The sequence below is a fragment of the Thunnus albacares genome, chromosome 5 (genome assembly GCF_914725855.1).
Source record: "Thunnus albacares chromosome 5, fThuAlb1.1, whole genome shotgun sequence".
Taxonomy (NCBI): Eukaryota; Metazoa; Chordata; class Actinopteri; order Scombriformes; family Scombridae; genus Thunnus; species Thunnus albacares.
The window spans coordinates 17,309,579-17,336,535 of record NC_058110.1 but is presented as its reverse complement, the minus strand read 5'-3'; the positions used below and the strand labels follow the sequence as shown (position 1 = coordinate 17,336,535).

The following is a 26,957-nucleotide window of genomic DNA, read 5'->3' as shown; positions in this document are numbered from 1 at the left end:
ATATGCTTAGTGAAGCAAATGCCTTGAGCAAAATGAACTGACTAACCCCAGTAAGACTTTGACTTCTGTCGCCCTCTGGTGAATTTCTTCATGTACACCAGCTGATCATGAAAATAAAAAACACAAGAAATATTTGAACATTTTTATTCGTCAGCATTTTGGTCACAATATAAACACATACTGTAATGCGTTGTAGAAAAAAAATCCTAACACATAGGAGGTAACATAATCAAGAAAAAAGCAGCTAAAAATGGACTTCTAACCATACATATAAAACAATAATTTTATTTCTACGCATCAAACATTTCCTACACGTTAGGCTTGCAATAAACCTGGTGTATACATTCAACATTTAAAAGAACAACACACACAAACACACATTTATCTTCAAAGAGAGCGCTGAGTGGACAGACGCCTGAAGGCCTGAGCCAGCATTAAAACCATGAGCGGTGTTACAATGAACTCACGCTATTAATCTTTTGTCTTTTCCATTAACGTATTAAAATAGTTTTATTGAAGGAAATGACCTAAGGAAAATTGTCAAAAGATATCTGTAAACAATGGGCAAGCAATAATTGCTGTGCATCAAGTTCTAAGGAAACAATGGCAGCTAAAACTACGCATAATAATCACAGAATGAAAATATATTAACGTATTTAAATATAAAATCTGCCCACAGACTTGGTGCTTAGAAGAACATTTGAACTACTGGAGTACTTCAAATGTTTTTCATATGTTGATGTGGATTAGGTTCCCCAATGACTTGATGTGAAACCAGTTATGTAGGTGTCTTTTGTCTGCAGAACATCAAATGTCATGCAAGTGCTCAACGCTTCATATCCTTGTTGTTTAAGCACTCAATATTGAGACCCTAAAGGCAGATCTGCAGAGAGGAAATACATCCATTTCCAACAATGGCTTTGGAAGACCTACTCCATCTGTATTAATTCACTAGTCACTGTTACACTTTGGTCATCAAACATTTGGCCTCTCAAGTTTCCCTTCACCTCACACACAAACATGTTCCTCATTTCTATATTACTTCGTTTGCAAAGTGGCTCACAAAGCTTAACGCGAAGATCCTTAGTGACAGGTTCCAGCTATTTAAATATGTCAAGTCCCAAGACAATCTTTGCAGTCGACTCACGCCTCTGCCGTGAGAGGGAAAATAAAATGTTATTTGTGGTCCAGATCTAGAATGGTTTTAGTCATTCACAAGTTCCTTGGCTTTGTAAGGGACATTTGGATCCACTGCTGCTTCTCCAGGTGTGACTGTACTGCAAGAGGGAAGTACCGGGCGGAATTAACCTTCCAGGGGTGGCCGCAGGGGAATACAGCCGTCCATCTCCAGAGACTCGGGCCAACCTTCATACTTGTTGCTGCTTTTACTGTTCTTCATACGCTAATGGGAACAACCATTGGTAAACAGATCTGATTTCAACAAGACTGGGATCAGGTTATCACTGCATAGTGGCTGCTCATTTACAGAGTGCTGAATGAAAACAGAATGCCTTTGTACTATTCTGAACCTGACTGAGTTTTAAAAGTCATAGATGGTTTAGAGGTTTAATATGGCAAATTAACTATGAATAGTCATTGTGGATGCAGCAGGATTTTTTCCCCCCCAAGTGTACTACAAGTTATTGAATTGATCATTTCCAACTAGAATGCACCAATCATAGAAATTGTCAAAACAGGTGCATTTTTGACTGCACATCCCTGTCACTTTGACAAATATAAAAAAGATGTACAAGGTTGAAAGATAGTAAAAACTTGGCACCTATAAAGTAGGAAAAAACATCGATCTCAAAACCTTTGGTCTGGTTTGGAAAAATGATCAGATGCTTCAAGAGGTTCAAAGTCAATCCAAACAGACTTTTCTGTAAGCTAGTAGGCATAAATACTCTCTATAAAGCATAACATTGGGTGAGATGACAAATCTTTGTCATGTGTTGTTAAATTTATGGGTGGGAGAAACATTCATTAAATCACCTACATCATAGTACAGTTGTTCCTGTTCCTGAACAAATCTCGATTATATCATGTTGTGAGTCTTTTTGCATTATTCTTTATACAATAACACAGGGAGGATATTTGCTACTAAATCAATAAGCGGCAAACCCACACTGTAAGCAATTCATCATGACATCAAAAGGAACTGATGAATTCTTCTCCTGAGCGTTTGTTCAGCACTGGTAATTTTGTAGTCACATACCTGCTCAAAGGGACTTTTATTCTCAATGCCCTTGGCTCCAACAAACACCCAGCTGTCTCTAAAGGCCAGTTCCTTCACCGCTGTGCTCCCCAGCTCCTCAAACAGTCGCCGAGATTCATCATTCAATCTGCCAATGGAAATAAAGATAAGGCAGCGAGTTAATGTTTATCAAGGAGCATGTCTGTTCTTCTGAATGAAAGGCTTAGAGGTTAATATATGAACTTAAGCTCTGTTAAATGATATGTTGAAGTTAAATGCATGCAATTAGACCATTGCTCAGTAGGCTAATACGTTTCTAGGCAAGTATTAAATAAAGTACTCTATCTATCTATAATGCCTTTGAGGGTAACAGGGAGGGATTTATGATCATGCTCATTTTATCACACCCAAACTGTCAACAGTGCAATAACTTATAGATAAGCCACCAGATTTATCATTTAAATATTTTTTTTAAAAAATCTTGCTTGCCGACACCACAAGGTCACACTGTCATACCATTCTTTGCTCCTCTGCTCATTCAGTGACAGTTGGAGCTGTTTTACCGCATTACCATCCCAACTTTTTACTTTTTTTGGAAGAATTTTGAATGAATGAATGAATTTACTGATTCTTAATCAAGTCAAATGTATGATGTTGAATTTGGCTGTACAGTTAACAACAGGCAATCTGTTAAGCACCAGCTAAAACTGGATAAAACCAGTGGAACATTGGCCCTGCTGTTGTTTCTCTATTATAAAAACTATTCTCTGCAAAAGTGCCACAATCATTTTATTCCACAAAAGATGTTCAAAGTCAAAACATGAAATATCTATGACTTTTAGCTGACAGTTTATCTGTGAAAATTGCTTTGAGGTGCATCTAGTGGATGAAAAAAGAAAAAAGAGAGAGGGGTGTTGGATTGGAACTGATTCTTACTTTGTAGCTGGATCATCAAAGGAGGCCACGAACACGAGTGTTCCCTCATGGAGCGGCCGCAGATACTTCAACAGCTCAGAAACATCTGTGAACAAACATCAGATGAGCTATGAATCGTAGTTTATGAGCCATATGTACCAGATGTGAAATATACTTGTGTCTGTTTTTTATTACCTCCTGCCCACATATCAAAGGTCTTTGTCTCCAAGAGCTCTCCTGTCACCCCTAGAGCAACAAAACATCAGTGAGATGTTCAAATAACACATTAAAACAGGAGCTTAAACTATCAATACAACACAGTCTGTTCACCATACCATTCACCAAAGCTATGTTTAGTCCTCTGCCAACGTTGTTCTTTACACTGCTCACTAACCTGTTTGACAGAAACACAAGAGGTTGAAGTGCTAACTGAGAATACTTCCTTGCACATACAGATTAATCTACTCACTTATACATGCTGTCTGCTAATTGAGAAGCAAACAAATATAAAAAAAGAACCAAGACTAAAGACAAAAATCAGAGAAATGAGGGACAGACAGACTGAAAGTGTACTTGCATTCAGCTCCCCAGACAGATTTGGAGGCCTGGTTATGACAGCACAGAGGGGAAAAAAGAACAGAGTGTGAAGAAAAAAAAAAAAAAAAAAATCAAATCGCAGCAGCAGGGGAGACAAAGACATTGCTGAACAGAAAGGAAATGGTATGCACTGAATCTCACATCTTATCCTCCAGGCAGATTTTGGGCCCGATCACGTTGGCAGCACCAGACACCAGGCGGAAAGCCAGATGTTTTGGGGGACATGGAGCTGAAAGTCCACATTTATACTTTCGAGGGCGGGGTTCAGCTAAAACAAATGATACATTAGTCAGTGGAAATAAAGGAAGATAAGGATGCAACGTCATCGATATGATAGTTGACATGCTCATATGATCCTCTTCTGTATACTTACCGGGTGTTGGTTCCTCGCTTGTACCTGAAAAAATTAACAATATTTTACATTCACATGAATGAAGATTTGCTACAAACAAGTATTTTCTTTATCAATCAAGTTGTCTCTAGTCTCTAAAATGCCAGAAAATAGTCCAACCTAAGTCAAAAACCCAAAGATAATCAATATTCAATTCTATAAAAATTACTAAGTTCAAAGACTAATCATACTTCTCTTACCACTGAAGAAGTGCCGCACAGATGAACCACTTTCCCCTCCAAATAAGGTGTTTGCCAGCAGCCAGGTGAGCCCCACCAACAGCAGCACAGCCACAGCGCGCAGGGGGCCTGTCAAGAGAAACAGGACACACCAGTTCATACAAAACACGCTTGAGATTCCTACCAGACAAGTAAGTTCAAATTGCAGTGTGATGAACATTTCTGCCAACCTGTTAATCTCATGATTCACCGTCTCATAGACCTGTGCAGATATAAAAAAAAAAAAAAAAAAGAGAGGGTGGTTTAATTAGGGTGGTTTTCATTTCAGCCAAGTTTGCACAGTGTAGTTTTACAGAGCGGCTTAGGTTAGGCTTCCGTTTTCCATTCATTATGACATAAGTGTTTAATGGTGTAAGTGAAATTGTACCATCAATTCTTATAATAGGAGAGTAAGGAGAAAAAACTAGAGCAGCAACTAATGAATTCTTTCCATTATCAATTAATCTGATGATTATTTTCTCAATTAACTGAGTTGTTTGGTCCACAAAATGTCAGAAAATGGTGAAAAACACCAATCACTGTTTCTAGGGCTGCAACTAGCAATTATTTTCATTATTGATTAAACTGTTGATTGTTTTCTCGATTAATCGATTAGTTGCTTGGTACATAAAATTTCTGAAAACAGTGAAAAATGTCTATCAGTGTTTCACAAAACCCAGCCTGATGTCCTCAAATGTCCTGTTTTGTCCGCAACCCAAAGATGCTCAGTATAGAGGACAAACGAAACCAGAAAATATTCACAATTGAGAAGCAGGAATCAGAGAATTGTAAATGTCCTTCTTAAAAAAATGACTCAAAATGATTAATCAATTATTAAATTTGTTGGCAATTAATTTAAAAGTTGGCAGCTAATCAATTAATCGACCAATCGTTGCAGCTCTAACTGTTTCCAAAAGGCCAAGGTGACATCTTCAAAGCTCTTGTATTGTCCACAATAGTCCACAATACAAAGATATCCAGTTTAGTGTCATAGAAGATGTAAGAAACCAGAAAATATTCACATTTAAGAGACTGAAATCAGAGAATTTGGCCATTTCTTTCTTCAAAAATGACTCAAAATGATTGAATTGTTTGTCAAAATAGTTGGCGATTAATTTAATAGTTGTCAGCTAATCAATTAATCGTTGCAGCTCTAGAAAAAAACGAATACAATAAAACAAAGGCAGATTAAATTCTGTGTTTTCCAAAAAGACAATTCTAGTATTTCAGTGTGTACTATTTTGTTTTTATGTACAGTGACTTAATCACACATTTAAAGTCTTGGAAGGGGAACAAGTGGGTATATTTGCATTCAATTAATAATAGGGTCATTGTATTTATCATTCAAATTTTCACAAAGTGGCTGTGAACTTTCCTCTGGACTATCTTATCTAATGTTTCTGTGTGCCAGATGGCCCTGCAGAGATCACGTTTGAAGGGATTACAGAAAACCTAACCGTCGCAGACACGAGGCAACAGGAGAAGCAAAGCAGAACAGCCTTGACAGCATCACCCATCACCTGAATGTACTCAAACGTGAACGAGAGCTCATACCTTCTGAGTAAAGGCTTCAGGCGAATGTTGCCGTTTCTTGTCGCCTCTGCTGGGACGTAATGAACAGTAAAGAAAAGCTGTTGCTCTTGCCAACCTGGACTTTTGACTATTTCTTGCGCTGTTTCCTCATTGAGGCTCTCCTGGTGTAATTCAGTTGGCAATGAGAACACAAACTGAAGCCGATATGCTCAGTCGACCATTTACACAACAAAACTTTATGCTTTCGACAGGCGGGTAGTGCCAATCACCACATCTGTCTTCCGGATATATTGCCAACTGCCAGCCCATGCGCACGGAGTCTGCGCGAAGGCCGTCACGTGACCAAAACATATTTAATTTTAATTAAATTTTAATCGAATTAATTATTTCTCTACTTAAATTACCAAGAAAGCTAATGTCTCACAAATAAATAAATAAATAAATAAATATATAAATACAAAAAAAGTATCGCGTGAGCACAACATCTCCTCCTCGTGCACACGCCAGTACTGCTGCGGCTCAAAACTCAAGATGGCTTCTCGCAGTGCTGTGCTCTCGATGTCCAAAATCATTAGTCCCTTTTGGGGTGGACGCCTTGGAAATACGGTTAAAGTAAGACAAAGCAAAGACACGGCTTCTTCTGTTCAGTAGGTTATGAACGTTGTTGTGCGGCTTCAATGTAAATGCGGTTATTTTGTCTGGATACAAGGTCAAATGGTTGATATCACACAGTCAAATTAGCAAGCTAGCAGGCGTCTCCGGCATAATTTAACTTACTGCACAGCTGGTTGTGCTCAAGTTAAAATGAAAAAAGAAAAAAAAAACACGCCCTAACATCTTTCTCTTAATTGTGTATTTCAGGTATTCGGAACAACTCTGACAAGTCGCAGGAATAAGACCTTGCTTACTGTGAGTATATCAGGTCGTCTGTGGGTTCCAGAGAATGTTCCTAGATGTGATTTGTCAGATTTGTTGCAAATTAGTTGCTTTCCAATTAAACACTGGATAAGATGTGAATTAAGAAATCACTGCTACTCATTAACCTATTTATTTACAAGCTTTTATGGCTTTGGGTTAAACTTTGACACTTATTTTGTCTGCTTTTTAAACCTGGGAGTGCTCTGTATCTTTTTTTCCACCCTCATGAGGAGAAGTTATAATTCCTCCGTATTTGCCTCTATTTAACATGTTCTTCTATTTATCTGTCAAACTGACTATTGTCCTTCTGCTTTCCTTGCTGTCCATCTTCATCAAAAGGGAGAAAACATTGTAAGTAGATGACTCTGACGTGGTGCACTGCACTACAATGCATCACTTCACATACCTTTATTATACTAAGGCTGGGTGATATTGAAAAACGATTTTAAAAGAAATGAGCACAATAACTAGAAAACATACTTTCAACATTGATATACTGTTCATCACAGAATTGTTACTGGCATGGAAATCGCACATCAAAATCACTTTGGATTGTATGGGACTGTCGTTATCTGACTCAATAATTAATTTACCATTATGATGACAATGATATACAAAAGTGATATATTGCCCAGCCCTACATTACACCAACATCTTTTTACTTGCTAACATTACTCTAACATTACCTTCACAAACCTGCTTTACTTTTTTTTTTTAGCCCATAAACAATCATTTGTGTATATTGTCAATATTTACCAAAGCCTTCCAAATGTATTTATGAACATTTCCTATTGTAGGCAGCCTGTATTTTTCTTTATTTCATTTTTGAAATGATCAGTCCACCAGAGTGCACTTTTCTTCACATTATTTTTTGGTCAAATTGTATTGTTATTGGCTGGTAATATGGTGGCAAGCAGGGGACATTTTGATTTTTTTTTTTTCCCTATCAGATATTCTTTAATTAAAAAAAGAAAAATATTAAATTCACTATACCTTTTTATGACATCTTCATGTTTGTTTATCTACAGAGTTTAGATTGTGAGATTGTGCAATGTTTTTGGCAGCATAATCAAATATGAATGTGAGAGCATCTTTAAATGCAAAACAAACCAAGATTTCTGCTGACACCCGCATTACTGTGTTGCAAACATGTTACAGGCAAAAAATAAATAAATAGAGGCAAACAAATGTCCACTGGGATGAATGACCTTTCTCAAGAAGGTATCAAGCAGAGAGTGATTTTCATACTGTACTAACATTCATTTAAAAATGGTATTTTGGAAATCAATCTACAAACATATGGTAGCATATCTCCAATAATGTATATGTGTATAGGTGATTTGTAGTTGGGTTAGAACCTGCAAAACCACCAATGTTGTCTTTTAAGTTAATTGCAGTTAATAATATGTAACAATACTAATGTTAACAGCCCCCTCCAGCAAAGTATGGAGGCAGACACACTGTGACCCTCATACCTGGAGATGGAATTGGTCCAGAGCTGCTCAATCATGTCAGAGAGGTTTTCAGGTTGGTAAGACTGAAATTAAATCCTGATCAAAAGTGTTAAAACAGCACAGACAGGTTAGTTAGTTACCTACGTACCTCAACTTGTGGTTTGTCATCATGCCGTAGGTTCAGCTGTGTGCCTGTGGACTTTGAGGTGGTACATGTCAACTCTGCACTGGAGACTGAGGATGACATCAGCAATGCCATCACTGCCATCCGCCGTAATGGAGTTGCCCTCAAAGGTAAGCAACCCTATTTTTTTTTCTTGTGTCAGCTTCAAAGTCAAAAGCAGAGGGTGAGCGAGAAGCATGAAGTTTATAATGAGACCTTGATGCTGTAGTTTAACTGTGACATTGTTTAACTCTCCTGATAGGTAACATAGAAACCAAACATACCATGGCACCATCTGTCAAATCCAGAAATAATCTCCTTCGGTAAGAGTTTAAATAAAACATTCAGTTCCCTTTAATAAAGGCTCTCTTTTGTCAGATGGGTCACATTTCTTCCAGAATTCGGTCCCTTGTTTCTGGTAATGTAATTCTCTCTCTTTCTTCATGTATGTATCAACAGTACAAGCTTAGACCTGTATGCCAATGTGATGCACTGCCAGTCCCTCCCCGGAGTTCAGACTCGCCACAAGAACATTGACATCATGATCATCAGGGAGAACACAGAGGGAGAGTACAGCAGTCTGGAGCACGAGGTCAGACAGAACAGAAACACAATCAGTCCTACTGTCGGCTGCAACACACACTTACATTCCCTTCTTTTACGACCTCTTCTCTTCCTGTGCCTGTCTTCCCACCTTCTTCTCTTTTGAAATGTGAGTGTGGTAGTATCCATACACTATTAAAAATACAAGCATAAAACATCAATTTGATATACTTGATCAGTATTGGTGCCCATACTCAACTTATTTAATAGATTGATATTGGCCAGACATGATCAATCCACATTAAATAAAAGGGGAAGGGAATGTTGAAATATGGGCACCTTCACTTATAGTTAAGAAGTGATGTGTAGTAACAGCCTGGTGTTTCCTTGTACACAGATAAAGGATCTGAGTCAGTCACAGATAACCGAGAACACCAACTTATACTTTCTGGTTAAAAGTATCTTTGTTCACCTTCTTCCTTATTACCGCTGTTCTTTACTGGAGTAGTTACGAGAAGAAACATCAAGTCTATTCACCTTAACTATGTTCACTCTGGTTTCTAATCTTTATCTCCAGTCTATTTTTATCTCTTTTAGGGTGCAGTAGTTGAACTTTCATTGTCATTTATCCCTCATTGTTCTTGTCCTCTTTTAGAGTGTGTCAGGGGTAGTGGAGAGTCTCAAGATCATCACCAGGAACAATTCCCTCAGGATCGCTGACTATGCCTTCCGAATGGCCAGGGAGAAAGGACGGCGCAGGGTCACCGCTGTTCACAAGGCCAACATCATGTGAGTTACTCTTTGTGAAATGTAACCTGCCAGAGCTGTCTGGCGTCCTGAGTCTTACATAATACCTTGAGTTTCTTAAGTGCTTGACGTGTTGAATGTCCCATTCTGCTCCAACAGGAAGCTTGGCGATGGCTTGTTCTTGCAGTGTTGCAGAGAAGTGGCCTCTGGTTACCCAGACATCACATTTGACAGCATGATTGTGGACAACACCACCATGCAGGTGAGAGTGGGTAACATCTTAATGCATCCAAAGAATGTTTGTAAATGTTGCTTGATCTAACTTCTGCCACTCTCTTCGTGTGGTATTTTAGCTGGTGTCCAAGCCTCAGCAGTTTGATGTGATGGTGATGCCCAATCTGTACGGGAACGTGGTGAGCAATGTGTGCGCTGGCCTTGTGGGAGGGCCTGGCCTTGTACCCGGGGCCAATTATGGCCGTGCGTACGCTGTCTTTGAAACGGTGAGTGTTAGACAACTCGTGCTTAGTGCGACACCGTCCCTTCCGTTGTTTTTGAAGGATAAAAACATGCATGAATCATGTCTGTATGATCATTTTGAACTCAAGAGTTTTGTCTCTTTCTTGGCCTGTTTTTTCCTGGATCTCTCAGGCCACAAGGAACACGGGGAAGAGTATTGCAGACAGGAACATTGCTAACCCCACTGCCATGCTGCTAGCCAGTTGCCTGATGCTGGACCATCTTAAGTAAGTTCTCCCTGCTAAAATACACATTTCCTTCCTGTGGTTCCATCCAAGATGAAAGTAATGTCAATAATTTTTTTTGTTGTATGTCTTCAGGCTTTACGATCATGCAAGTTTGATCCGGAATGCAGTCCTCACCACCATGAATGAAACCAGGGTGAGTCTTCCTTCACTGATAGGCCCCACCTCCCTCACCTGAATCACTGCCACAAAGCTCACCGGTTATCTGACATGGGCTCAAAAGCTGTGGCGGCAAGTCTGGCATGTTTCCCAGTGGGCATTACAATACATTCACACAAAGCAGCATTATGTCCTTTCACTGTCACAAAGCTCTTATGAAGTGCATTGTGTGGTATCTGACTTTACATTGTGTGGCATCGGCATTGATCATAGCCTTCAAACTCATTTTAAAACCTAATCTGCTTATTGTCCAAAACACCAGACCAGTTGCTGCTTTGGCAGGATTTTTAGAGATATGGGGTGACATGAATTTATTTTCCCCAGTGGGAAACAGTTTGCAAAAATATAAAAAAGCCATACAAAGAGACTCATTCCACAACGCAAACGTTTCATGTCTTTGGTGCTTTTTAACTTAATTTGATTCATGTTTGACTGAGATCGTGAGCATCCCTTTTTTCTTTTCTCTTGCAGTTGCACACAGCTGATATCGGCGGTCAGGGCACCACATCAGAGGTGGTCCAGTCCATCATGAGGATCATACAGAGTAAAGGGCAGTTCACAGCTGATCTCTAAACCACCTCTGAGGACACTGTACACACACACAGACACTCACTCATCAGAGGTGTAAGTGTGAGTTTGAACAGGTGTCTTTATCTGGAACAGGTGTACAGTATGAGAGAGGATGTCCGCGCATGTCCGTTTCCATAGCATCACGTCTTATCACTGACATGAGAATGGTTCCTTTTTTTTTTTTTTCCTTGTTCACACAGCTCCAGTTCTCTGTACAAATTAACCTTTACCACATCTGTGTGTTTCACATATAATAATGACCTTTTGATAAAATTCCACTGTCATTCCTATTAGATAATAACTGCTGCTGTAAGGATGTATTTCCTGAGTTCACCGGGTTTATTCAGTTGGAAATCTGTGTTCTGACAAATTGTCATGAAACATGAAATGGCAGTATGTCAATCACCAAATACTCTGCATTGTTTATGTTATATTTTCCAAAGCCCCTCAATGTGTATCATTATTTATTTTACAGTTATGTTACAGCCTTTCCAATCAACCAAAATGTGCAATTGTTCATTTAATGCCTTTTTTTTGTCACATTGTTACTTAAATATCAAGTTGTATACCGTATTGTCCTGTATGTTCACATCAGATCATTTATAATGTGTAAACAGAGGAGATGTTCATCAAACAGAGTAATGCTTGTGCCATAATAATCATTTCACTTAAGTGTGGATCCTATCATAAGGATGTACTGTTGTCTTAAAATCTAACCTGACAAGAGCTCTTAAAGTCTGAAATAAAAAGGTTTTATCATGTCTGGGATAGCATATATACTGTATAACATATACTGTATGTTATCATATATATTATCAATAAAGAAATAGTCTACTTTAAACTGATCTGTTTTGACATAAGTCTTTATATGAAACATATCTGAATGAGTTTGAAGGCAAAAGTTAATTGTTTTTAGAACTAAATATATGTAGCCTTTTGAAAAACAAGGGCTTTGTTTTGCTAAAATCAATTTTTGTTTATCTTGATTTTTCTTTGCCTGTGCTTCAAAGAAAGAAGCTTTGTTCTGGCCTTCTGCTAGGGATAAAGATTATTTTGCTCCAATTAAGATAAAGCTCATGATCTTTCCGTTTGTTTTACAATTTCATGCTTCATCAGCATTTCATGCTCCATCAGCGTCTTACTTATAACACTGAATGACCAGTTGCTGCTTTAGGTTTCATCACTAGGGGGCAACACCACTTTCTAGAGCTCCCACTAACTGTTACTTGGAGCAAAATCTGTACAGCTGAATGCATGTGTGCCGTGTTAGACACACCATCTGACAAGGACAAAATTTAGGATATATGTAATCACTGTGGATCAATATATGTATGTTACTACTGCGCTGACTGTGGTGTTAAAAGGCTGCAGGGACACTGGGGAAGCAAGAACCTCTGGCAGAGAAACTGTTCCGCATAATTGGAATTTAATTCTTGTAATGTGATTTCTAGGAATCAGCCTCTTGGCTTCAGACCACTTGTTTCTAAGACTAATGTGAACGATTTTGGCGCTGCTCTCTGTTGAAAGTATCCCCATTTAGCATCAAACCAAACCCATTTATTATAGTTTCACCTGGTAAAAACAAACCATCCATTATAGTTTCATCTAGTTTTTTAAGTTACACTGACCTCACTGCCATATGAATGCCATTTTGAAAAAATCTGCCCTGGCCCTCAGAGCCAGCAGATGCAGAAGGAGGAGCCGATATGTTATAATGCCACATCATTCAACAGTGACCTCCTGCTCCCCTATATTGTACAAATAATCCCAGTCTTCCTCTGATAGGTCCTGCGGTCACAGAGGCACATCCCATTGTAATTGCGCTGACCAATTTATCTTGCATCCAATTCTGTGGGAAAGTTTCAGACTGTTCCCCTCTGTTTGACCATTTGCATATGGAGTCCTTTGCAATGATGATTTTTTTTTTTAAGATTTACTTGTCCCAACAAATCAACAACATCATACAATGTGGAGTATGTGAAATGCTCAGAGAATTATGTGTGCGCCTCGGGCTCTGCCAATTGGCCGTCTTTAAATCTTTTCCTCACTCTGCATTCATGTCAGTTATTCACTCTACAGAGACATCAAGTTGGCTTCACTCTGTTTCTTTAGAATCAATCTTTTTTTTGTTGTACTTTCTGTAAGAGGTTCCCCACTCTGGGTCAGCTTTTTCTCATCATCTCATTCCACTTGGGCTGTTTGCCTCACTATATCTCACATCACCTCTCATCACTGTACATGGAGCAACACGCTCTTTGTCCTGGTCACCCCCTCAACTCTCTGTCTCTCTATCTCTCCTGCCTGAGCCCTGTCCCCTCTGAGGCGCCGCTGGAACCAGGCCATGAGGCAGAGGGTCACACGTTCGTGGAGAGAGGGGGGATGTTGCAACAGACCACCGGCCACTTAACCTTTATGAACCGCCATTCAGTCTTGTCTAAACTTGAGAACAGCACAACCTTCTGTGCAATATTTGCTCCAAGAGCTGTCTTTAAAGGGTTGGTTCAGAACTGCAAAAGAAGACAGAGATTTTTTGATGTTACTCCAGTGTTAATTAACCATGCAGATAGTTGAATGTGCCCATGTTTTCAGATATCTATGTCTGAGGTTTGTGCTACTATCCCATTGCAATGGAAAAAAGTGGCATTTGGTTTGTATTGCTTACAGCTTTGAAAAATTTGATTTGGAAAATTCCACCTTTTCTTTCCCTTTTACTTTGGATAAGTCACAGTCTGCACCGTTCACAGCGTGTTCTGATTATCCAGAATAATAAGGACACTGTCTCTGAAAAGAGAATTTGCTATTGAATTTTTAAAATGTTATTTTTCAACACTGTGAGCACAAACACACGTTTATACTTATACTAATTCAAGGCCTGAACAAATTAATCCAATCTATCTGCGTGGCAAGATACCACAAGAGAGGTAACTGAGACAATGTGCGAGTTTTTAGGGGTTTTTGTAATTTGAGGAAAGTAACGCTTAACCTTCCACTTTACACTCAGTCCAGTCATGTTGTCATCATTTCAAAAATACATTGATCACACTTGACTGACCCTGTTCATACAGAGAAATTCTGTGACACTATTTTATGTCATTTCTCCTAATTATTATGTCCTCCAAAGAGCACACTTTTTTTTTTTATCATACACACTCACACAGGTGTGTTTTATCTTTTTAGTACTCAGTAAACTTGTGGCTGTTGGCTGCTTCACTAGCTTGGATGTCTTCATATATTTCGCTCCTTCACATAAAACTCCTCCCTCCATCGCCTTAATTCCCTTCGTTCTCATGTCTCTGTTGAACATTCACATCCGCCTTTCTATGATAAACGCAAATCTGAAAGGTTGAGTCTAACCACGAGATATGACGCTGATATTGAAACATGTGGTTGTATTTGCCATAATTCTGCTCTAGTTTGCTGCAGATCATTTCCAGAGCCCTCCCTCTCTCATTCTTTCTCTCTCTGTCACTCTCTCATACACGCATTAGTCTGGTGTAATCCAAGATCCGATGCATAATTTCCACTATATGAACATGCTCCCTGTCTCATGTTCATCAGCTCCACAGCGCAGGTGACTGTAATCAATCAACTTGCCTCTGATCAGGCTCTGCCGAGCACAGCTGCATCCAGTCAGCCAGCTCTGCTCTCTCTTAATGGGGCTTTTTTCCCCCCACAGCTACGGCTTAGCTACATTTACGATACGTCAGCGGTCAGCTATTCTCCATTACTTAGGCCAGCCTGTGTGTGTTTGGGCCTCTCTGTATGTTGTCTTGGCTTCCTCTTCACAGGGACTTCCAGGGTCTTCCTCAGCAGTGACAGCCCTACTCACAGAAGAGTTATGAAAGGGTAGCTAGTGGTGATATTTGCTTGGCAGAAATTGATGTAGAAAGGAGGTTAAGGAGGATGGCATGCAGTATAGAATGAAGGGGGAGAGAATGTGGACGTGTTTGGAGGATAAGGAGGAGAACGAGTTAACTGAGTGTGGGGAGGATGGCGAGGTTTTGGTTGGGTGTGGGAGGAAGCACAGCATAATATATCTTAGCGACCAGGGAGTTCACTGGGCAGTTAGCTGTTGAAATACTTCATCACTACCTTATCTTTCAAAAATGACAGGAGCCAATAAAGTATCTCACTGCTGCACATTGTTATTTTGTTTTTATAGGGTTGGTTTTAACACCAGAGGGATACAACCTAGTGAGACCATAAGATGCTTATCATTGCAGCTCTTCTAGCACTGACGTGATTATTCAATTATCCCCATCAGAGAAATTGTATTTTTCCATTTTCTATTTTGGAGGACTGATGGCTAGTCCACCTGCAGTGCATGCATTCCTGCACTACTTCGCTGAAGGACGCCTCCAAAGAGCATGTACAGGCTGACATGGTGCTTGAAACTGGGTCATGCAGTTAGACAGTCTTTCTGACTTGACTAACTCGGCCACCCTGATATTGCTGTAAGCCCTCCATAGATACAGGGGGTTCCCCACTCTGAACTCATAGCCACAACATAGTTACTTATTTGAAAAGAAACACACACGCTTGTTTTATGTGTCTTTCAGTATGTCCAGCACTTATCTTGTGTCTCGTAAAAAAGAAAGTATACGTCTGTAGTGCTTTCTATTTTACCCCAGGGGAGGAAATACGAGGCTCCAGGCAAAGCTGTGTGTGCATGTGCATGTGTGCAACAGTATGTGTATGATTATATGCATCCATACGTCTTGTATATGTGTGCACATCTGCATATGTTTTTACTGCAGCCATGTTCTCATTTCCAGGCAGAGAAACTGATCCCACCTGTGCTACATGAACAAGACCTTTACATGGCCCTGCCCTGGTATTCTGCCCTGTCAGAGGTCCAGTGTGGTTAAATGTTGCATGGGGCAAGGGTTTCATGCATGCGTGTGGGGTGGTGTGCTTTATTGCATTGTGTCTAAATAGGAACCTGTCTGTCTTGCTCACTTTTCTTCCACTACCACACACGTTTTTTTTTTTTCCCCTCCACCCTGCACTGAAATCCTCTTGGCAAAGCGAGAGTGAGGAGAGCCTGTGAGCTATTTCTGTTTGGTTTTATGTTTATGATAAATTAGTGGGCTTGGGTTGCTAGCCGGGTCTTCAGAGAACATTGATATGTTGTCTCTCATCGGAGAGAATCAGTTAGGGTCATTGCATTACTTTGGCAAGAAGTACACTGGAGAGGAAGTAAGGGAGGGAGGAGATGTAAAAGCAGTGATTGATTGGATATTGATGGGCTATTCGTTCCATCTAAAATCATTCTTCCATCCTTGCCAATATTCCCCCTGTTCTCTCTCTTTTTCAGTCTGTCTTCCTCTCTCTCTCTTTCAATCTCTTTAATGCTAATAAATGTTTTACCATCTGTGCCCTTGCTGTGAGTTCAGGGAGCACTGCCATAGTTACATTACATCAAGGCAAGCATGTTGCGCTCATGACAACCTGCATTACACTGCCCTGATGTCATTACAACTGTGCTCCCCTGAAATCGGAGGATCTTGGAACTCTGACAACTCAGCAACCCCCCACTTTCCAGCTCTGCACTCCCTGCAGATCGCCATGTCAAAAACTGTGTGTTCTCTCGGTTGCCAAAACAAAGTATATTTCCCAATGACACTCATGTAGTTTAATCTAATAAATCTCTTGAGTCTCATCTCTGTCCAGTGACTCAACTCTCTGTGTGCACAGTGAGCTATCAAACAGGCTGGGACCATCCCCCACCTGTTGCTAGCGACATGCTATTAGGAAAGTAATGATGACATACTAAAAGAGATGTTTAAGTATTATTGTTGATATTACCCTTGTGTTTTAGTATCATTACTACCTCTGTTAATGTTTATCCTACAGAATGTTTTTTTTAATTAGGTTGTACATATGAGGGTTTATGTATGTGTGAAAATCTTCATTGAAAATTCCATCAATAAATCAGATATGAAAAGAGATGTGCAATCCTTTTACATCTCCGAAAACGATAGATGACATTTAATATTTATGTTGTTTATTGCCCTAAAGCCAAATCCTTTCTGCCATTGTTAATATCTACTGCTTCACAGTAGCTGTTAAGTTAAAAGGGCGTAACCCATTTCTCTTGTGTTCCTCCCTTTTTTCTGTCTCATATAATCTGACGCTATTTCCTGATTTATATCTATTCTGACCCCCTCCCCTGTCTTGACAGTCTGCAGGACTCTCCTCACTCTCCCCAGGTGAAGCATCTCTAAAGAGTTTTGATGAAAACAGATTTCTGCAAATCCACCAGAAAACACAACTTTGATTATACTCCTCCATTCACTGTGACAGCTCTGCAGGATTCTCGTCTGAGTTGCTCTTCATAAATGCTGTCTGAATGAAATTTGAGGTTTGGGGGGGGGGCGAAGAAATGCCATTGTTCTAAGAAAACCTAAAGTGGGTTTCTGAGGTTCTGTGGCAGACGGTGCTCATGCTATTCTGTTCATCTCTTGCTGTCAGTATTGAGACAAAATTCTATTAAAAGAGCGGTAGAAAGAAATTGAGCATGCAGACTTCCCACTATCAGAGGAATGGGATCTGGTGGCTGCAGGAGTGAATTTGTGATGTGTTGGATCCTGGGAGTCTGCAGACAGGAAGCACAGTGCAATTTTAACGAGGCACACACCTGGCCTCAGGGCAGGCTAATCAGTGACATACCTGATGGGACCTGATGCGAAAGGCGCCTGAGACGAGGAATATATGAAAACACAGTCTGGTGATGACCCAGCTTCCATCTTCTCTATTATGTCATCATCTTTGAGCAGCACCAGTCAACCCAGTCTTCGGTTAACTCCAGAAGGAATGAAGCTGTAAGCGTTCTCTGTCAAAGACTCTGCTGATTTACCGCAGTTAAGTTTTATCGCTGTGTCTTAGCTGGAAATTCAAGTAGTAATATTAAAATCGTTTTTCTCTCTAACCTTTGTCCTGCTTTTGATGGTATGAGGGAATGAAGATGGAACAATGGGCCCAGTTAGACTTGATGACATGCCGTATGGTGCCCTTATATGTCTTTTATGAACTGATGAGGCTTTTTTTAAAAATGTATGATTCCCAACATTCATATCGTCAAGAAAAACACTGTTATTATTGACCATGAGGGTGAGGGTTTGGCACTATTTTTTTTCTCCTCACATTCTTTCACTGCTGACCTGATTCTTCTTTCAGCAACCCTTCAAGTGCACATACCTGCCCGGCCCCTTGCCCTTCCCCACTTCAAAGCCCCTTCCACTAGCTTTATCCATGGCTTCATATCATCCTATTGCCTAATCTTAAAAAACAGTGCACAGAGCCTAGCTGAAGATAAGTTACGTGTTTGACATATGGCTTCATTTTTCAGATTTCGCAATGACCTCATGCTGTGTTTTTACTGAGCAATTACTGTGTTGCAGTTTCTTGAAGGTGTTAGTGTTAACAGTTTAGTCTGTGCACCAAATAGACACTTATCTTATTTAGCCAAATCTAAGCTCTTACACTAACTTTAACGGTACAAAATAACACTGTGTCTGCATGATACTTTGTGGTGTGCTGGCTCATTTTATCTAACTACAAGCCAACAAACATTTCTTTTACACCCTCCTTGTGGATCAACACTAAAATATCAATCATTAAATGATTACACAAAATTGTGGAAAGAATTCTAAGACAAGCGCTGTGATTATGTGTGTTCCCCCAAAGGTGCTTTTAAGATTTTAGTAAGGGAGAGAGTGTACAGGAAAATATAACACGAGGAAATCCTTCCAGGAGGCAGGTGGAATTAAAGACACTGGAGAAAAACTGAGTGTGGAGTGACACTGAAAGGCACGGAGTTCAGGACAATCAGGCCCTGACACCTTTCGTTCCCTGTCAGCTCCGCCATCGACGGCTCATTTTCCATGGAAATATAATACAGAAATCAGCCTTAATCCCCTTTCTGTTCCACTAAACTCACAACAGACTGCAATCTAAATATATCTCTTTCTTTTCTATTCACACCCTTGTTCACAACCATTCGATGCTGCACAGTCCTATAAAAATTTAATTTGGACCATTGGTTTTACTTGGACATCACAATCTGCTTCGTGATATCTTTGATCTTGAGAAAATGTTTTCACATCAACAACAAATGACGTGCGTATTTATAACTATGGAATTACTCAGGCTAATTGACTGCACGATGAGTAACATATGACCCTATTAGCTGGGCTGGGTTGTTTATGTGACTCTCAACATTATATGACCTATTGTGCTCATGAAATCTGTTGAGGAGCGAGGAAGAACAAGGGCCACCCAAGGATGGTTTACATTGTAGTTAGCGCCTCACTTTAGCCCTTAATGCAGCAATTTAGATATTTCATCTTGATATTCTGCAGTTATTTATAAAGATAATGTGGCATTCAAAGAAGTGACATTCACTGCTTCTAAGGTCTCGCATCAGGAAGGAAGTGGGAGAGAGAACAGTTAATGCACTGTCACTCACTGAAACTTGTCATCCATCCCATTTGGCCAGTTGAGGCAGCGTCATTACTGCCCTGTCACGGCCTTGTCATCATAAATGCAGGAGCCCAGACTAAGCAGGAGCAGATGGAGAAGGAGACAGAGCTTGCGCTGCCATGTTGGGTTTGCCTGTTGACTCGACTTATGCAAGGTCTCTAACAAAACAGTTTGTTCCAACAATCCCAAATCCCAAAATCGAAGTCACACCTCTGTCTCGGGAGATAAGGAGCAGAACACTGGTACACAAATATCTTTTTATAGCCTGAATGGTCAAACTGTTGCCAGAACAGGCTCTGTCTCCTCTCCCTGGGAACTGTAGGGTTTCGCTCCTTGAGAATATAGAAATGCAGCCATAAACACTGTCACACTACAGCACCTCACGTTCACACCTCATAATTCCTCTTTGATGTGAACCTAAACTATCTGATCTGCTGACAGTTGATCATAATCTTACACAATTTCACAGCACAAATAAAATTACTACGCTGACACATGTGTCTGGATGTGGTCTAACAAAGTTACTCTCTCAGTTTAGCACCCTTGGTCAGGCTGACACCCCAAGCCCGACTCATTTTACACGAGAGGACTTCATTGAACAAATAGAAACGGGTATACATGCATCCACGCGCATGCACGTTTGCATGTACTACACACACACACACACACAGAAACACCATCAAGAGCAAGGAGGGCTTCTCTGTGAAGGACACTAACCTGACACCTCACACAAACACACTACGGTGACTGACACACTTAATGTTTCATCGACTGTAACAGGAGAGGAGCACCATCTTCCTAAACACCCTCGTTTATGTGTGCTTGTTTGTTTGTATGTGTCCTTTTTAATAACCTTCATCACTTTTCCTACAATTCCTGCCTCCTATTATCATGTCGGAGATTTTCCACTACGTGACCAAACAATTTCCTCCTTAGGGCGAAAACAAAAAGTCGACTCCCTTTCTCTACACCATCCTATGATCTCTCCGTATTTGGCTCTTTCCTCTCTCATCCTCCCTCAGAGCCTTCCATCCTTGAGACCCTCCTCCTTGAGACCCCCCTCTCAAGGCCATCATTGAGTCCACTCCCCACCCTCTCCACCCTCACTGCTTTGCATGTTGAATAATGAGAACCAGCCTGGTTTAACCAAGTCCTTAGCGGCTTTAAACTCAGGAAACACTCAGATCTGCTGTTAGGACACACTGCAATCATTCCTACATTATTTGAACCGTGCTTCAAAGCAGAGCAGGGAGCATCTGAAGGAGATAGGTTGTTCTTTAATAACACCCTCATATAAACACGTCTGATTAAGTAGATTCCTGTGGATGATTGCATTGCAGTAGTCAGTGTAGTTCAGTGCAGGCTCAGATTCACACTGCCTGCCACATGGAGGTGGTTTGTTTGGTTTGTTTACGCCATGATAAATCACAATTGTGGAATAACCAAGAGCAGGCCTTTTAGCACGCTCCCCTGCTTAGCATAAGCCACACATTACTTTCAGTGTCCAAAGAGTTACTAAATTAAATTACATGAAGCAACATATCATTGCATGACACTTAGTACATAATGGATATAATTGTTCGGCTTGAATTATAGTATGGGGAAGCCTGGTATTTTGGTGTGGAAACCCACTCAGTAACACAGACACACAAACACACAGATACGATCAATCAAGCGAGGAGCTTACATTGACATGTAAACATACCACAAGAGGCTCTCTCTTTTCTCTCGCTCCCCACACAGAGAACTATTCACCCTTCTTCCCCCAGTCTCCCTCTTACTTCGCTCCCTCTCTTCCCGGCCCCGCGCTCGGCTTTCTGCAGCCCCTGACACTGCACTCATTCAACCCCCGTCTACCTTTTTTCCACCTCTGCAGATAAATAAACACCATCATCATAATCATCATTAGCACTATGACGTCAGCACCTCTCATGCACGCAGGGGCGCGTATGTTAAGTAGGTATGTGGAAACACGCACATACATACATGCAAATACGCGCACAAACACGCTTCTCGGATTCGAACTGTTCCTTTTCCACTGGACGTAAACAAAAGCTTGTTTTGATAGAAAGCACAACACCTTTAAGGTGACATTAGTGTGAGTTTTTCTGTGCGTGTTCACATTTGGGCGACAATCTACCTTCCATCTTCCACTGTGCTTGTTACGTGAAGCTTCTAGAGATGATTATCAACATGCTTGCATGGAAGGTTTGCTTCTCTCTTCAGGCTTCCTCTTGTACTCCTTGTATTTACAAAATGAGATTGATACACCTCCATTGTCAATGTTTTTTTTTTCTTTCCAGCCGCAACTCTTCATCCATCTCTCCTAGTTTATGTAACACTGTCTCACACAGTCCGTCTTTTGGGGTTTACAGAGGGATGTTCCAGGATTCAGCCAGATCTGTCTAAATAAACAGCTGCAATGCATCTGGTGGTTATCTCCACTCCACTGACATTTTTCTCCTCACACATTACTGTTCCTGATTGTTACAAATCTGTCCTGCATCAAGCTTGATGCAGGTACACATGGTAAGATTAACCTGCTGGAGGAGGCCCCACAGCAGAACTGAGCTAATGGGCTCCTATTAACTTCCTATACCACCCGCGCGCTGTGTGCATTGTGTATATACCCTCTCTTTTGCCTCTAAGTATCAATCAAGTACAGACCACACAGCCCACTACACATGGCAGCTTAATTATATTTTGCCTAGAGCACCAGAAACCAACTATCACTCCTTTGCTGGGACACCACCTGACCCCAGGTTTACTGTGTGGTAATTTGATCAAAGACAAATTTATTTAGGATTATGCACCATATCAGCTAAAAGAGCTTTAAATAACATATGGCCCTTCCACAACACAGGGCCTCAAGATTATGTAATGATTTGTGTTTATTCTGAAATACACAAAGCAAAAAACATAGATCCAAAATATAGAGCACAGATTTTCTTGAGCATGGGATATGTATACAGAAAGAATGAATTAAATAAACAGGAAACATACTATGAATAAATAACATGAAAAACAAACAATTTGTTCTAAATAGAATTAAAGCGTGGCACAGAATAAAAACACTGAAAGTTAATGTAACTTATATTCAGTGGTTCTCAATTTCCATCGTGGTTAAATAACACGGTAATAACAATGCAGGAGCCCCATTAAGGCCCTTGTCATTTCAACTAATATTGTACTATTAATCAAATTACCACCAACCAGTTGACACACAGCGAGCCGAGGGCTTTTTTTGGGCACATTCAATTATACACATTCATACAGTGAAACCTCGATCCATGGACGTGCACATGCACCAGTACTGCATCCTCAGCTGCACATACACACACACACACACACACACACAACTGCAGGCCGTGAGTCCAGATGCAGTGAGGGGTGTTGACTGACAGTGAGAGAGCGGAAGAAATGCGGACGGCAAAAACGTCTTGACACTGCCAGGTTATCCCAGAGACCCCCGAAGTGCACAGAGTGCTATTCACCCCATCTGTATCTCCATCTGCATACTCACTTCTCACACTCACGCTACTCTAAACAAACTTCCATCTGTATGGAAACATGTGCCGCACTGCGCTGCTCACTCAAGTACACGCTCTGTGTACACACACATACACACACACACGACCACATCGCCTCCCACAACCATCATGTTGTGCTTACAGCCTGTTTTTTCTGGACCATCATGGGCACAATGCTGCTGAACCGTGCTCTTTGTTCCACTGTGACGTCACTGGTTCTCCCATGTCTTGCTTTCTCTTCACTAAATACTGACAAACAGTCCCCCTCCCCACCATCCCCTAATTTACCAAACTCTCTTCCTTTCCGCTTAATCCCTCTAATTCCTTCTCCTCATGGTGTCTGTTTTTCTTTTTCCAGGATGCAGATATCCACCATTCTCAGTATCCACTGCTTTCCATCCATCTTTTACGCTTGAATTACAGCACATCCAGTTTTTCCTGTTCCTGACCACTGTGTTTGCCACAGAGGAGATGCAGGATCGGGCAGGATGGATAGACAAAAAGGGAGGAAAACACTCCTGGGAAGATTGTTTTTGTTGCAGCTTCTCTTGATTGAGGGTTCAAATGGCACATAATTAAACACGACTCTCATTAGTGGATCAAAACAAAACTTTTCAAAAGCATCTTCACGCTGAGTTAAAACCATGAAAGCAGCTGTTCAATCTCTTATTTTCGCTTATTTTCTTTTTTTTCTTTCTTTCCCCTCTTTTGTGCGTCATCGCTACCTGGTTCTTTTCTAGTGTCAATATATTTGCTTTGTTGTTTATCCTTCCCTTATCTGAGCCTTTTGTATGTTTACCGTGCACACAGAAAATCCATCATTGCCATCTAGCAGAAAGGGGGCTCTGACAGATTGAGCAGAAAAAAGGCAGACCGAGTGAGGTGCCACAAAGAGGAGAAAAAACAGATGAAACGGGCTGAAATTTTTTGACAGCTGCTGTTTCTGCAGAAAATACATATGTACCCCAGACCCTTCTGCAGAGGAAGCTAGTTCTCAGGACCCCTGTATGATACACACTCACATACTGTAAATATAAAGCTGCACATATATGAATTAGAAATGTCGAAATCCATGTTTTCCCAAGTCCTACTGGCTCCAATTTCAGTCTGATAGGATGTATCTTACTCTGCATTAAGAAATGAGCTTTTTTCTGCTGTTTTCCTATGATATTATGTGCTATGATATTTTATTATAGATCTGTAGAGAGAGGAGTGTCCGTGTGGAGTTCATGTGACTGGAAAGTTGCGACAGAATTGTGGAAGCTTCTCCTCATAAACTGAAATGACCATAGTTGCCTTCTAGAGTTTCAACTAATAGCAGCATTTTAGGGGGGGATGGGTCCACCTGCAAAATGTTGCTGGAACAGCTGCAAAAAGATGCACAGAGTGGTCTGCGTTTCATAAATGGTTGGAGGATTTTAAAAGGGAGCAATTTTGACAGCTTTCATGATATTCAAAATGCCTGGTTTGGAGCTTGATCCTCCTGTTTGGCTCAGAGCGTGATGTTTCACATGCACATATTTAGCATATACATACTTTCACTCCTGTCTTCATTTTATCAATATTTATCTCTCCTCCTCTCCCACAAACAGATAAACACAAAATATGCAATTCAGTCGGCTAAAGATTTGGATCACAATCACAGAGTGGTGCTTGATGCAACTTCTTCTCTTTGATCAACCATGAGACTCCCCTGTGTGATCCATCTCTTATCTGTGATGGACAGGGAGTCAGATCTTTCTTCACAACTCCCATTAACATCTAACTTGGCAGCAGGAATCACAGGTCTGCCGCTCAGCTTATTTATCTACGTCTCCCACAGCTATTAGAATGACAAAGCACTCAAAGATAATAGCTGTATTCCACCATGACAAGTGGTTATGGTTATCATACTGTGACCATACGCAGAGGAAGCCATGATATGATGAATTAATTCGCCACTCTACGCTTAATGCTTTGAAGTTTCATAAACAGATTATGTCATGGACAATCTGTCTTTTGAAATGAGCATAAAGTAAACATGACACACATTCATAATGTCTGCACTTTCTAGCAGCAGCATTATTGTTTATAGAGAATGTCAAAGACCGCAAACCGGATCCTCAACGTCAGCTCTGTGTCCTCCCAAAGTGCCTCATCAATACAAGTGTCTTTACTTCGCTGCATTCATCTCATGGCTCTGGTTTAACATGCAAAACATTTGATTGGCTCATAAAAATGGATGCATTGATAGTTAATTCCATTCACCAGTGCATTGTTTACTTAAAATGTAGAAAGACATTGTTGAAAGGAAGAAATTAATAGAGTAAAGTTAAAAGAGAATATAGAAACAAACTAAATTTTTTTTAAAAAAAGACAAACCATAATATAACTTAAAAACAAAATACAGGTGAAGAATTTTATTTATGATGCTTACACACATTTCACTGCAACAACTAGTCCTCTACAGTTCACCTAAATTACACAAAATTTTTTAGCTGTATCTACCCATTAATATCATTATTTTGTTGCTGTGTTTTTTTTCTCCAGGTTTGCAGATTTCTGCAGACCTGGAATCCTGCTGTCACCTCATTATAATGAAGGTGAATATAATTTTGTTTGTGATGCTCACAGCACTGAAAAATGACATTTTAAAAAAAAATTAAACAGCAATGTTTCACAACACACTGTGCAGTTTTCAGTGGAACTGGATTTTTCATTTGTTTCAAGGCTTTGAACCCCATAAACTAAATTCCGTTGACTTGCATAGTGATGAGCTGGAGGCAAAAATAAGGATTTAATGTTAAAACCTGCACAAATAAAAATTAAATGATCTGTATGGTTACTGTAACACGAGTGAGGAAACATTTTGTGATCTGAGTAAAGCAACCCTTTCAGTGAAGTGGTATTGATACTTGAATAAACAATCGGACGACATCTTTCACCTCTCTGATCGTATAAAAGAATTAACTACCTGCCCAAAATGGAAGTGGAATGTGTATTTTTAACGGTCAGTGACAGGTTTGCAAGAGTGATTCATGCTTGTAGCATCTCATGGAAAAGAGCTTTAAGAATAAAGACAGTAATAGGGCCTTTGATAGAAATAAAACTACACTCTATTGGCAAAGTAATCTCCCACAGTATCTTTCCTGGTTAATATGGATTCATACAAGATGAATCCCAAATTCTTCGCCTGTCTCTGTTATTTATGGGTCGGCTGAGAGTTAATGGTTCCCTCAGATGTGCCTTGACTTTGCAGTGCCAACTTTGTCAGACCAGGTGCTTTTCTGAAGCCCCGTGCACTCCTCATCCTATAAGGCATCATCTAATTCAGGCCGTCTTACAGAAAGACAAATGGCTCTGATGGACTTTTTGTCTTTCTGAGCGAACATCCAGTTAAGCCTTGTCTCTCTCCGTTGAAGATGATGGTAGCCATGTTTGTGGACTCTGGCAGAGTCTAGAGGAAGCCAAGCCACACTTTGGACTGGAAAGTGAACTTGATTGAGTGACTGTTTTTGGATTCATTTCAGAGTATTCCAGGACTGTCTCCATATCTGTCTTCTCCAGGCAGATGAAGGCTCCTGATTGACCACATGTCTGATTCATATAATGTCAATGCAACATTTTTTTTTTTAAATAATTGTCAACACCTCTGTTTGAATTAGGTCTCTCAGATGAGTCATTGTAAGGTCTTTGCAGAAGAGGCTCCTTCTCAGAGGAAAACAGCTGTCATTTTTATTTCTGGTACAATGCTAGGAGCTGGAAATAAGACCCAACATGTGGGAGAATGTCCAAACAGAA

General features: G+C 40.3%; 2 protein-coding genes across 2 annotated transcripts; one reads left to right on the top strand and one right to left on the bottom strand.

Moving 5' to 3' along the window:
* Nucleotides 1-740: 740 nt before the first annotated feature.
* Nucleotides 741-6,223, bottom strand: fam3a (FAM3 metabolism regulating signaling molecule A). The gene is made up of 10 exons (XM_044351550.1): nt 5,870-6,223; nt 4,507-4,538; nt 4,298-4,405; nt 4,080-4,103; nt 3,848-3,974; nt 3,445-3,503; nt 3,305-3,355; nt 3,131-3,215; nt 2,216-2,342; nt 741-1,402 (listed from the first exon to the last, which is right to left on the bottom strand). The coding sequence occupies exons 2-10, from the start codon at nt 4,517-4,519 to the stop codon at nt 1,304-1,306; spliced, it is 693 nt and encodes a 230-aa protein (XP_044207485.1). The 5' UTR covers nt 4,520-4,538; nt 5,870-6,223; the 3' UTR covers nt 741-1,303.
* A 105-nt stretch (nt 6,224-6,328) lies between these two features.
* Nucleotides 6,329-11,926, top strand: idh3g (isocitrate dehydrogenase (NAD(+)) 3 non-catalytic subunit gamma). Its single transcript, XM_044351549.1, has 13 exons — nt 6,329-6,460; nt 6,710-6,757; nt 7,106-7,117; nt 8,196-8,293; nt 8,399-8,514; nt 8,646-8,706; nt 8,843-8,975; nt 9,582-9,715; nt 9,833-9,935; nt 10,027-10,173; nt 10,322-10,416; nt 10,510-10,570; nt 11,065-11,926. The coding sequence occupies exons 1-13, from the start codon at nt 6,380-6,382 to the stop codon at nt 11,164-11,166; spliced, it is 1,191 nt and encodes a 396-aa protein (XP_044207484.1). The 5' UTR covers nt 6,329-6,379; the 3' UTR covers nt 11,167-11,926.
* Nucleotides 11,927-26,957: the final 15,031 nt, after the last annotated feature.